At 41.0% G+C, this 14,451-nt stretch overlaps 1 protein-coding gene across 1 annotated transcript; it reads left to right on the forward strand.

Annotated features, from left to right (window-relative positions):
• Window positions 1–1,889: 1,889 nt before the first annotated feature.
• Window positions 1,890–8,980, forward strand: LOC134101324 (solute carrier family 46 member 2). Its single transcript, XM_062554932.1, has 4 exons — window positions 1,890–3,199; window positions 4,822–4,905; window positions 6,697–6,853; window positions 7,072–8,980. Exons 1-4 carry the CDS (start codon window positions 2,209–2,211, stop codon window positions 7,124–7,126), a joined length of 1,287 nt encoding a protein of 428 aa, XP_062410916.1. The 5' UTR covers window positions 1,890–2,208; the 3' UTR covers window positions 7,127–8,980.
• Window positions 8,981–14,451: the final 5,471 nt, after the last annotated feature.

The following is a 14,451-nucleotide window of genomic DNA, read 5'->3' on the forward strand; positions in this document are numbered from 1 at the left end:
TGTTCCCATGCTGCTTGGCGCGTAATTTGATTCACGCTGCTAAGGCAGCCTGGAAATTACCGCCCTAATGTTTGCCTCAAATAGGGGACCAATCACAGAACAGTGATCAAAAGATGTAACCAATGTTAATATATTTACAAATAGTATATAATGTAGATGTGAGTGGAGTGTGGGCACACTGGAGATAATAGTAGATACCATACAAAGGTGTAGTGGATGAATAATTGGTAATATCAATTGTTTATGCTATCATCACAATCAGCTAATGTGAGAACAGCTGTGTTCAAAAAAGCTCACAGTATTGCTGAAGCGTCAGCTATGAAATGATGCCATGGTGTGAAGTTGTACACAAGTAAAGACAAGCAAGTTTACTTGTGCAAGTTCACAGAACAAAAGACATGTCCAGTCCTACTGTATGTCAATCTTTAACAAAAAATATGTCAGATATCTCAATGAACCTCAATGCAATCAATAGATGATAAGGCGTTGAGTGTGTTGGAATTCCCTCATGGGGGGGGGGGGGGGGGGGGGAATAAAATAAATGAATATATGTTTACATAGAGTGACTGTACACTACACACACACATGCAAACACACATATAACTTTATACATGCACACACATGCAGACACACACACACACACACACACACACACACACAAACACGCACACACACACACACACACACACACACACACACACACACACACACACACACACACACACACACACACACACACACTCACACACACACACACACACACACACACACACACACACACACACACAAATACACTCATACACACCCCATTACCCACACACACACTCACACACAAATGCAGGCAACTAGACGTGCGCGCGCACACACACACAGAGAGAGACACACACACCCACACATCCCACCCCCACCACACACACTCACAAGCGAAAACCTACAGACAGAGAAGCACACAAGCAAGCACACACATGCACACACTCAATTACATACATAAAAGTTGCAGTAGGGGATGGAGTAGGAGAGAGAAACAAATTGACGAGCGTGATTTATTTTTGTGGAGAGAATGTGCAGGACTGAGTGGCAGTCATATTTTGTACCGCTTTGTGGTACATCTAGTTTAGTTCTGTACTGGACTCGAATTAGCAACTTCCACACAGATACACAATAATTATTTTGGCCTATATGGTTATTTGAAAGCTCCACCATTCGCTTTGGATATGCATCATCTAAATGACTACATGTAAATGTACAGTCTTGAATGATTCTTAATTCTGATCATAAACTTACAGGTATTCTATTACAGTAAGCATCACAGTGGCCAAATTGTCTGTTTTTTTTTTTTTGGTTTTGTTTGTTTTGTTTTTGTATGTTTTTACTTGGCTATGGTTTTAATGCCAAATGCTAAATGTTTGGGATAAAGTTGGGAGTATTTTTCAAAACACAAAAATAGCCCACAGAATTGTATTTTGGTGCACTGTATGAACTGCATGTTGTAGTATTAAACGTTTAACGTTTAAATGCAACACTATGAAAGCAATAGGCATACATGAGGTTAGACTTGCTTTTCTGGTTTACAGTAATCGATTGAGCTATTATAGCAGCGCAGAGGATCTTTCTTAAAATTCTCGTGGCAACCCAGGTGGTTGTCGGTTTCTTCCATGCCAAAAGCCTTTACTGAGTAGGACAGCAGACTTTACAGTAAGAGGGAGCTGAAGTGCACACTGATAGCTTTCAATCTTTTCGACGATACGTTGTCTGATAGGAATGTCCTCCTTTTGGAATTCTGGTCCGACTCATGTTTAAGGCCTCTAAAAGTCGACATTCCGTGGAAAAGAGGACGCTTGGTCACTCTGCTGTTGCCGACAGGTTGTGTAGACTGCTTCAGCCTCATCGCCGTATCCTATGTCTGTTTCGTTTTAATCCAACTTCCCTGTGCCTGGATGACGCCATCAGCACTCGGCTTGTCCTGTTCGCAATCGCTTCTCTTTTCAGACACGGAAATGTGATGACATAGACCAACGCGTGTGTAAACTGGCTATTCGGGTTGCTGAAACTTCATGATTAGAAGCTCGTGCTACACCTCGTAGAAGTTGTCGACAGAATAATCTCAACAGAAGAAAAACAATGTCCGATAAGAAGGTTTAAGGACGGTTTCTGGAAGTTAACAAAGCTCTCGCGGATAGAATTCCTTTTTTGTATGGTTTACATCTGATGAAGATGGTAAACTTAAAGTGTGATGTCGGGATGTACATTGAACCTGTTGTCTTGTGCGCACAGGTGGCCAGTGCATTTTACGACACCGGTCTGCAGTCGACTGTCAAAGAACGATACGAAAATAATCAGAATTTCACCAATGTTGACAGTCAACAGAAGGCTATTTCTAACTTCTACATGGTTTATACTATGGTGGGAAAATTCGTTCCAATCATACCTGCTATTATTTTAGCCAGATGTGGAGACAGGGGTTACAGAAAGTTACCCATAGTTGTTCCTTTGATAGGTTACTTCTTCGCCAGGATGTTTCTTATTTTCGTAATCATGTTCAACTGGCCTCTTGAAGTTATGTATGGGGGAGCGGTGATTCACGGCTTGTGTGGGGGTTTCTCGTCGTATTGGGCTGGTGTGATGGCTCTGGTCTCCTTAAACACGTCTGAGGAGGAAAGGTCTCCGCGCATAATGCGAATGGAGCTGGTCTATGGTATAGCTGGGCTCGTCGGGAGTCTGGCGTCCGGTCACCTTTTCCAGCTGTACACAGTCAAGTTAAAAAGTGGTGTCATTTTGGTTGGACTAAGTGTGGCGCTTTATTTCTTCTGCCTTTTTTATTCAACATTCGTGCTTCGGATTGCTCGCTCAGGTGGAACCAGCGAGCGCCGTGAAAGTGTAGGTATACTGGAACGAAGTTATAGAAACACCACCAACATTGCGCTCCTGTTTGCTGGAGCGATCTTATATGACATTGCGGTCGGGGGAGGTATGGAAATCTTGGTGTCGTATGTCATGAAAGAGCCGCTTAACTGGGACGCAAAGCAGATAGGGTACGGCAACGCTGCAGGATTTGTGATCTTCATCACAAGTTTTTTGGGAGTGAAAGTGTTTTCCAGATGCTTCAGCGACGCATCCCTGATTATGATCGGGATGCTGTCGTTCTGTGCTGGGATTTACTTCATGGCCTTCGTGACCTCGACGTATTGGTTCTATCTGGGTAAGTTTCACTGACATACTGTTACCTTAGCAAAAATAAGTTTATGGAAGTGTACAGTTGGTCTAATTATGTGTGTTTAATTAACTTAAGACTACTTTCAAGGACAGTTAAAACAATGCTTCAAATAGGCTATAGAGAAAATAATATCTGAAGTAGGAGGCCTTTATTTCAAAAGTAGGACGCAAAGTTGCCAGGATCGGGTTGCCTGAAGAACACTTGTCGGCGGCCTATGCCCCCAGGAGGGGAATAGGCGTAGGCTAAATGAAATAGATGAGGATGCAAAGTTGAAAAAAAGTATTTGCAGTATAATAACCATTACACTTATAGTTTTCTGAGGAATTACCTTAAGTATTCGATCATGAACACGAAAAGGTGGGGTCAGGTGGAGTAATAGGTGTTATATGAGTAATAGTGGGTGGCAATGGCTCAGGAGGTAGAGGAGTCGCCCACCGGAAGGTTGTAGGTTTGAGCTCATTTCCTCCGTCAGTCTCAATTATTAACCTATTTATTGAGATAGCTTAGGGTTGTGCAAAATATCTGGTGGTCCTAAGATAGTTTTGAGAGGTTTGGAGAAGGTAATGTTGAATTATAAAGTCAAATCCTTTTATCTATGTATCACATCTGTGTCAAATGAAAACAGTACCCACACAGGCTACTAGCATTCATGCAGTAGGCCCCAAGTGTTGTTATTATCATCAACACTTAATCAATAACTCAACACTTACTAATATTCACAATTGAACATGTGTGAGTAAACCTGAGAGCAGTTGCTGCTGGACAGGTTTCGCCATACCTCGAGAATCAATGTTAGCATATCATATCATATCATATGAATTTTGCTTATATCATATTGTGTCAACACACCAGCTGGGAGCTGGAAGCAGTTGACAGATGGAACCACACTGCAGAAACAACACAAGACCAGGGCTTGATACAGTAGATAGATAACAATTTAGGTCTTATCTATATCTACAGTACAGACCCACATAAGGAAGTGAAACAAGCCACCCCTATAGTTAACTGTGTGTGTGTGAATCGTGTTGTTTATGAGCTGTTAGTAGCTCTAAATTTACAATGAGGAACCTTAGGGGGTGAAGCTGGTGGTGGATGCACTGCTGAAAAGTAGCTCAGAATCAGAATTTAGATTTGATTCAGAGCTAACCCAGAGGTCGGTTGGGGAGGTTGGGGATAATGGATGACACGCCGTTTGATTATATAAAGTTAATGCACGTTCTAGATGGTAAAATTAATGCACGTTCTAGATGGTAAAATTAATGCACGTTCTAGATGGTAAAGTTAATGCACGTTCTAGATGGTAAAATTAATGCACGTTCTAGATGGTAAAATTAATGCACGTTCTAGATGGTAAAACAGCCCGACGCGAAGCGGAGGACAACAATGCCTTCAGATATAACACAGGGGTTAGTTATTCTGTTTTAAAGTGAAGGAGAAGCAGAGGTGTAAGGAAGGGTTTTGTGTTGTGAATGCACTTTTAAAAATGAAGATTAAAAATGACTGTGTAATGTTCAGAGGAGGATATATAACTGTGTCTAAACAAACCAGACAACTTAACGATTTTTCATGAAACCCTCGACTCACTGTCTGTTTGTCTCCCACCTCAGCTCGGTGCCTCATGTTGTTTGCGCTGATTCCCATGCCAACGATACGCTCTGTACTATCCAAGCAGGTGGAAGGGTCCTCCTATGGTAAGGCCTGATAACAAAACAACTCACAAGCACACACATCACTAAAACATGATTCACACAACATTCTAAAATGGTTACTACATACATCTGGCAAGATTTTGTAAAATAAATGTACAACAACGAGAAATGTAACCATTTATGTGTGGATAATCATTCTTCCGCCAATAAATATATTTCCTCTATCTGAAAGGTTGCCAAGCAACGTCAAGATGCAGCTACTTTCAAATTAAGTTGTGGTAGCCCAATCATAATCAAGGACTGGAGCTATCCATTTGGTCCAATTAACCTTTTTTTCTCCAGGCTCTTTCCAAGTTCCCTTCACTTTTCTCATATCCCTGCTGAAAAAAAACAGCTAGAAAGCTTTTAGCTGGTTTTACCTGGTCTTTGTTGGCTTTCTTCCAGCTCTTGCTGGTCTTCGCTGGTGTACAGTAGCTGGTTGGGCCACCAGGTGGACATGCTGGCGTGACCATCAGAGGAAGCTGGTCATGCTGGTGTTATCAGCCTGTCAGATACAGCTGGTGTATGTTGATAACCAGCCTGCCAAGCTTGACGTTGTTGGTGTAAGATGGTCAAGCTGGTTTGCTAGAACCCCAGCCTGCTTTGTCAGGCTGGGTTTATTCATTTTCACCCGAAAAGTGATCTGGATAAATGAGAGAGGGAGAAGGCCACAGGGGAGGACTAGACAACCAAAACACCAAACTAAGTCTTAGTCTTGCTTTAAAATTCCGAACTATTCCTTGAAGAGAGAACCAGCAATTACATTACCATGAGGAGAATTTGACAAAAAGTGCATTGGATTAGAATCACAGGCCGCATGTTTTAAGAAAGGCCCTCACAAACAAATGTTTGTTCATAGACAGAAGCAAGCGCTATAGCCACGGTTTGTAATAATGGATTTAGCAAAGAAGAACTGAAACCACCATGTTGTTTGCATGTAGGAAGGGAGGGGCTAAGAAGAGGAAAAGTGTTTACTGTGGTGCTTACAGTGCTACTTTTGTTCCTTCAAAATACTTTAGCTGGGGGGATGGTGTTTGATGGTCGTACCCTCTTGCCCGGGGGGCGCTGTGGCGCAACAGGCTACAGGGCTCATGCCATACACGGGTCCGAGTGCCCACGGGGACCCAGGTTCAAGTCTGACCTGCGGTCATTTCCCGAGCCTACCCCATATCTCTCTCTTCCGCTTGTTTTCTGTCTCTGTACTGTCCTATACGAATAAAGGCAAAAAGGCCAACAAATATACTTAAAAAAAATAAATAAATACGTTATGCCCCACAAGAGGAGAAAAGATTTTAGACCATGTCTACACAAACATACAGTAGCTGATACAACACCGCTCCCCTCCTCCATCTAGGACACTCAGATCACCTTTCATTGTTTCTACTATTTAGCACTCATCAAATGTGTGAAACCAGCAGTAAGAACAGTCAGAAGCCATGGATGAATTCAGTGAGGTCAGACTCCTGCTGAGGGCCATGTGACATCGCATTCAGATCAGATGATGCTCAAGCCTATAGATCATCCAGGGCTTTCCCGAAAAGGGGCATCACAAAGGCCAAGCACAACCACAATGCAGGCATCGGTTGCCCTGGATGGCCTCGATAGTGGGGAGTGAGAAACCGGTGATGCATTGGACAGTTTTCACCACCCTCTGCAGTGCTCTCTGGCCGGAGGCAGAGCCGTTAGCCATAATATGACGCCATATTGTGACAGTTATGTTGTCTGTGCTTTGTACTCTGCACCATGACAATAAAGCTGAATTTAATCAGATTTAATTTGTCTTGTTTGTTTAAGGTGTAATCCTGATCGCGCTTCAGCTTTCTTTCAAACTGGTCAGTCTGGCGTACACCCCCATCTACACCAAAGTCTACCAGGCCACTCTCGACGTCTTCCCCGGGTTTGTCTTCACCTTGTCCAGCATCATCACGTTCGTGGCCATCATTCCGATATGGTAAGAGGATATGCGATAATGACAAGTCATGCCTGTTTAGCTAACAATCTCAATATCATCTGCTTAGCTAACATTTCTCATACTGGAAGACACACGGCAGTTGTGATTTCAAAACAAAGTTGTCATATTATAATTAGATCATTTTGATCTTACAACTGCTGTTGAGCTGGTTGTGTGAAATACATTTTCTTGACTTCTTGCTTTTTCCTCCTGTGAAGCATTGTTGGATGCAGAACTGCACATAGGGCCTATGAAAGGATTGAAGGAAATTAAGACGGACTGAGACATTTTCCTCCTGATTCATCAATGTGAATGCATTATTCTTGTCACTATTGTTGCTGTCAAGTGTAGGTTAATAGTCACCAGTAAGAGCGGTTTTGCGCTCAATGTAATAACACAAATTATTTACATCAGGACCTTAAAGGGAGAAACGTAATTAATAGTGAACAGTTGACTACTTTGAAGTTGTTTGTGTATGTGTGTATAGTGTAAATATGTTTGTATATCTCAGTGCCTTTTTATTTCCTGTGTTGCCAGTGACAGTGTATGTGTTGTTGAATAGTTTACTTTGTGTAAAAATGTGTATGCAAATATTTCTGCAAGATGTACAACATTTCACAGCTGTTGCAAGTGTTGTGCATTTGTTGGGGGTGTCCGGGTGCCATCTGACACTTGAGTTCACATACCATATGTCTTACCAAAGTGACTGGACCCAGCTTTTAATTGAATCCTGGCTTATGATTATAGGAAGAACAACCACCATTGTCATGTTTCCATTTCTTGTTGTCAATAGTGATATATAAGATAGAGATATACAGTGGGGAGCATATGTTTTTGAACCCATGCTAAAGTTGACTAAAAAGAGGAATATAAAGTCATCTTTTGACAATTGCTCTTAATGCCTTAATTAAGAAAATGAGTAGAAATCAAACTGCTAAGTACACCAATTTTCTTTGTGATTTAAGTATGTATCGTAAATAAATAAAATGTTCTTCCTGAAATACAGGGGGCATACGTATTTGACCCCTATGTTAAATTCCCATAGGAGCAGGAGGATTTTTTTATGTGTTTTTATTTTTGAAGGCCAGCTACTCATGGATCCAGGATACTATGCATCCTGATAAAGTTCCCTTGGCCTTTGGAATTAAAATATCCCCACATCGTCACATACCCGTCACCATAGCTAGAGATTGGCATGGTGTTTTTTTCCAGTTAGCCTATTAGCTTGTTTGATGCTCTTTGAGCTCTGTAGGCCTGATACGGAAACCAAAGTAGGTACTGACACCAAACAGATGCTAATAGTGGAATATTATTATATATTTTTTATAAAATGATTGCTAATCTGGTTCAGATTAGAATTCCGGGCATCATCAGTTTAGTCATGTGAAGACGTAATTCCTCTTTGTCTACCTCTTGACTGATTTATGCTGACTTTACTGCCTCCTTGATATGATATGCCTTATTGACTGTTGGTACTATTTCAGACACTGTGATAGGGTGATTCAGCTTGAATATTGTTACTGTTGAATTTAATGGTAGGGTAGAAGATCCTGGAAAACGATTCCAGCAAAGATGCATTTTGAAAATACACATGCAGGTCAAAAGTCCCAACCCCTTTCTTCAGACTTTCCCTGAAGCCACGCCTCCAGAGTACAGGAACGTGCAATGCTTGATCATGAGCGGGAGGGAGGGATTGCAGTTTGATAGATGCATCCGAATCCAATCATCGTTAACAGTCCGTTCAGTATGATTGGATAGTGTTTTTCCTGGATTGTTTGTTCTAGAGACCACTAAAACTTTTCATTTTTGTGTCAAAACTTTTCATTAATTGGTTCCAATGGGGGTGAAGAGGAGGATGTCAAGCAATATGTTAAAAGATGTTCCAGAGAGCATGCTCCAAAGATCTCCCACCCCACCTTTAAGTCAAAGTTGTACAAAACTGCTTCAATGAAATGCACATTATACAGACCGACCAGAAATGTATCCACCCAACTCGCATGATCTGAGATCACTCATCATCAGACTATACTGCCTGCCTGATATCTATGATATGCCTTCTTGACTGTCAGAGACGGTCACTTCTTGAACTTACATTTACAAACTGTACAGACTGAATTAAAGCCTCAAATCCTTGTTTTTGTCTCCCTGTTTCTTCTTTAACCTTGTCTAATACACACAACAGTCCTACAGTGGCTCAAGTTATTATCTTTTTATTATAGGGGCTAGAGCACTAGTGACACCTAGATAACACAGTTGGTCTAGGAATTTCTGTTGACCACTAGATGGAGCAGTGGAGCAATGTATCAAAGACTTCCCAGCTCCAAATCAGTTTGTTTGTAGGGTACCCAGCTTTACAGTTTTTTCTGAATGCTAAAGCACTAATCGTGATTCTTGTAGCACAATTTCTAAATCTATTAACACATATAGCAAAACCACTCACTGAGTTTGCAAAACTAAATGCACAAACACTGCTTTGAACTCAGTTTGCAATTTTGTAACACACTTTGCAAAACTGTAGGCACAATTCACTACACAACACTCAATTACCAAATTTCCAACACACTCCTAGCAAAATCATACACATGTATGGCTATCATTAACACTATTTTGCCAACTGTCTGGCATATTTTCACATGTGAAAACTGTTTTAGATTGTTAGTTCACTTTGCAATCAGCCTAAGCAGTGTAAATAAGGCACAGGTAAGATATCCGTGTGGAGTACAATGGAGGGAGCAGGAAGAGTGAGAATTAGAGGAGGCCTAGGAACAGGACGTGGAGGTGAAGGAGTGAGAGGGAGAGGACGACAAGGACAAGGAGCCCGGTGCCTTGAACAGGAGGACATTGCATGCGATGTACAGTAGATGAAATGTTGTGGTTGTACCCAGAGAGATGTCATGATGTAGACAGATTTTTTGTTTTGTTTTGTTTCAGTGAAATTATTATTTTGTGTTTTGACTTTGTATTTGTTTTCATGAGTGTGAACACCAATACTTGAAGTTTGGATTCCAATATGTTTACAGAACTATGACAAAAGTATGACCTCAAACTGACATACTGTAGCCTTGAGAAAGCAAAAGCCAGATGTGTCTTGTATTTATACCATCAGTGTGTAGTTGACACAATGTGTGCTTAGTAGATGATGGCTTGTGTATACTGATTGATACATAAACATCATTTTTACAAAGGTGTGTAGAGTTAATCAAGCTGTGTTCGCTTTTGCAAGAGAACTACAATGTTTTGATAATTTGGTGAAAGGTTTTGCTATTTGCGAGTAGAGTTTTGCAAAAATAGCCAATAGTTACAAAAAAAGTGCTTAACCAATCAGAAAAAACAGTAAAAGTTTCATTTGGCACATCTGTACAGTTTGTCTGAAGCCTAAGGGGAAAAAAACAGAAATGAAAAGAAGGCAGCTGTATGCCTACATTTGGCATCTATAATATTGTTTGCCGCCCCAAAATAGACCACAATATAAGGGGAAAGCGGTTGATTCGATTGAATGTCACTTAATGGAGGGGCACCAGCATACAGAAACACCTTAAAGAGACCCTATGCAACTTTCTGCAGGAGACGATCGCTCTTTGTTTACATCTGGAAGTCTGAGACGAAGAACCACGCTTGCAATTTATATATTTAAATATAGCCTATACATGTATAAATATACACGCTAAAGCTGTCGGGGAAGCTCTGCAGAGAAAATGCAAGCATAAAACGAGCGAAAACGAACAACGAAACCGAAACCAGAGATGAAATCGCCAATCCTGCATAGTTCCTCTTTAACAAGATTAAACCTTTTTGCAAATATCAATAAACAGCACAAGAAAAGTTTACACTCAAAGGTAACTCTCTGTCAGCAGTTAAGGATAACAGTAAGTTACCAAATATTGCTAATTCGAGTCACACTGTCAAAACTATCTTGAGTGACTCACTGTAGAACTGTTCAATGGCTGACTGTTTTGCTGGTTTTGCTGTTTTTCTGCAAGCTAAGCCTTGGCATCGTTTATCAACCTTGGGGTCGGGACCAAGCCTGGCAAGCCAAACTACACAGAAATGTATAGTCTGGGGTCGGACCATTCACAGAGTTGAAGCCTGTGGGTGGGATGAACAGTTGTCTTTCAAACTCCCTCTGCATGTAATAGGCCAGCATTTGTGACCAATCGTAGCCGGTCGGCAAAATGGCAAATACATCCTTCTTTAAAACGAATGACTTGAGTGCTTCTTTCTGCTCAAACTTCAAAGAAAAGCCCAAGTCTAACTCTTCCAAAGCCGATTCAAACGAGCGCGCTTCGTTAGCCTCATCCATCTTTTATTTTTCTCTATGGTTGTGCGATACAGTCTCAAACCCAACTCATCAAACGAGGACGCATGGTCTAGCCCCCTGGCGTCTTATCGGAAGCCGAAGGTGAGCTAAAGCGGGCTCAAGGACTCCGTACACAGATAGAGCGTTCTGATTGGCTAGACTGAACTCGAGCCTCGGCTTGGCCTCAACGTTGCGACCCTAGACCATCCCGCTTGGCAAAAATATTTTTGGCCGCTAGGGTGCATCTAGATTTCTAGGCTAGTCGGGACCCATATAGGCTATGGTATTTATTTAGATGGATGGCATTTTTTTAAGAGGGATAACATCAAGAGTATGTTACAGTGAAAGGTCACGGACACGGTCACGGGTACGCTTTAGAAAGAGGGCCCGCACAACCTATTTATGAAGGTCGTGTGGGCCCCTGATTGGGCCTCCGATGGTTACATCCCTGATATTGTAGCTTTTGTGGGATAATAATTATGTCATGATAATACTGTATAGTCCGTATTGACTCTGTGTTTTTACATTTGCTGTGCCTTGTTTAGGAGCAAGACTTGCAATGATGACCCGTGACATCTGCTTTAAAAAAGAAAATGGCCTCAGAAAATGTGTGTATCATGTCTAAGTCCATTTGGAATGTAAATAAAATGTGAAAGCACAGCAGTTAATCTTAAGTAGTATACATAAGTAGGCTATACAATAGCAAGCATGCTTGATTGTTTTGATTATGAGGGGATCCTTGGAAATTGTTCTCCCACACAAAGGGTCCTTGGCACAAAGCGTTTGAGAACCCTTGCTCTTTACCACCAACATTCATGTAATGTTGTTCTGGGTGCTGGTGGTCTAGTAGTTAGCAATCTGGCTGTCTGGGAACACAAAGTCCTGACAGCATTCACAAATAATTATATTGATTAGACACACACAAAACAAAATAAGATAACAAAAGTACATTGTTTGGCTGTTACTTTTGCTTTGTTTGAGACAGCTATAAGACAAGAGCAGCAGGTTTTACGGCTCACACGTGTTGGTAGATTAGATTAGATTAGATTTCATTACATTCAACTTTGTCATTGTGCAGAGTACAAGTACAAAGACAAAGACAACGGAATGCAGTTTGCGTCTAACTAGAAAAGCAGAAAAGTGCCATGTGATACACAAGGTATAGACAGGTGGCACAGAATATATAGTGTAGTGTAGACAGTACAGTTGGTTTGCAGAAGGTGGTTTACAATAATTTAAATGGCATGTGAGTAGTGCAGTGTATTAGCAGTAACCTTATAAGAGCAAACTGATTTTCTGATTTGGGATTGTACTGCATATCTACGGATACAACTCCAATCCTTAAAGAAACACAATTTCACTATAAGATTTATTAAGGCTACCCTGGAAATCCAGAGTTCTCCAGAGCACAATTTGAATTGTGTCTGCAAGATACTCTGGCAATAAGCAATGATGCCCGTTACTTTTACCCCAGGTAGCGCTGCAACGTTCATAGTTAGTCGTAGTGCGTCAAAGTCCGGAATCAGTCAAAGTAAACATTGGTCGTAGTGTTATCCAATTGCGTGCAGTGAGATTTTCAAGTGCGTGCTTGGTGCCGCCCCTCGAGTTGGGCCATTACATCACTCTCGGCTATCTGAAAGAATACCAGGGTCTGGATTTTCCAGGCTATATTAAGGCTGTAATGATACGTGAACTGCAACCAAAATTGTGATACAACCATCCACAATCCTGTTTTGCGGTTTGAGAAGAACTACGGCTACAGCCCTTCGAGCTTTCAATGCAACCAAACTGTTTCTTTCATTCTGAATATTATACCACATAATTATTGTTCCATTTCACCATTTGCCCTAACGTTGGTTAGATTAGATTCAACTTTATTGTCACTGTGATTCAACTTTATTGTCACTGGGAAGTCAACTAAATACAGTCATGTAGTCATGTAGTGTTACACTTTATTTTTTGTTGGCTCCACAACATTAAAAACCTAATCACTTCATTGGGCCTTTGATCCCCTCACAGTATTTACTTCCATCTTAAAGCCTAATTCACTCCTTACTAATGGAGGCAAAATCATACATCATTTAATTTTCAATATCAGTGCAGCACTGTGTGTAGAGTTTGTCCACCTCTTACAGTTTTTTCCAATCGTTTACACACTAAAATTAAGATTAACAGACAGGTAACAATACTTAACACTTAAGAAGCAAAACGCCTGCACAGAGTAGTACAACAGTAAGCACAAATTCAGCTTCACACTTTTTGCGAAACATTACACACAGTGAATGTCAAAACGTAAAACACATTTTCACACCTTAGACACAGATAAAGATTGTTAGGTACTTCCTTCTCATTATAAAGCCCTTGCTTGCCAATGACCACACTAATGAACAAATTGAATAATCACATCCACCAGGTGTGTAAGCACACATGTGCAAAATTGAAAACACAGCACTCAGGTGTGTTATGCTCGATCCTCGAGGGGCGTTCCCACTGATCTATAACTAACACTGGATAGACTATTTATTTATTTATTTATTTATTCATGCTAAAAATAAAAAACAATACAAGAGCACAATACAACACAATGCAAACATCCAACAACAAGACAACAAGAAGCATGAAACGGTTATCCCTAAGAAGCAAGAAATGCTTATAACGGGAACCCATAGGCACCCCCCCCCCCCCACACACACACACACACACACACACATACTGTATACACACACTGTACAGACACACAAACACCGATACCCTCACACCACCAATGAGAATCAAGTGTAGGAAGATAACAGCCTCTGCTTAACATTTTTTTTGAAAGCCAAGAAGGACTGGGACATTTTTATAAAGCCTTCAAGCTTGTTCCATATCTGTGGTCCCCTGGAAACAATGCTAAGGCTAGTGCTCTTCAGTCTTCTTACTTTACCAGTTATCATACGTTTATTCCTGGTGTGGTATGTGTGCAGTGGACGAGAGATTGGTATGAGCTCACATAGGCGGGGGTTCATGTTATATACTACCTGATACATAGCACAGGCGTTGTGATAGATATTGATTTCAGGGATCTTGAGAAGACCATATGAGTAGAACAGTGAAGCTGTAGGAGCATTGTAGGTTGACCAGGATATTGCACGTATAATTTTTTTCTGAAGAGACTGTAACTTTAAAAGATGACTAGGAAATGTATTGCACCAGATGAAATTGCAGTAGGTGATGTGGGGCTCAAACAGAGATTTATAAAGTGTAAGGAGCGCTGAGAGTGGGAGAAAATGTCTTGCTTTGAAAAATAGTCCAACATATTTAC

This window comes from Sardina pilchardus, chromosome 14 (genome assembly GCF_963854185.1).
Source record: "Sardina pilchardus chromosome 14, fSarPil1.1, whole genome shotgun sequence".
Lineage (NCBI taxonomy): Eukaryota > Metazoa > Chordata > Actinopteri > Clupeiformes > Clupeidae > Sardina > Sardina pilchardus.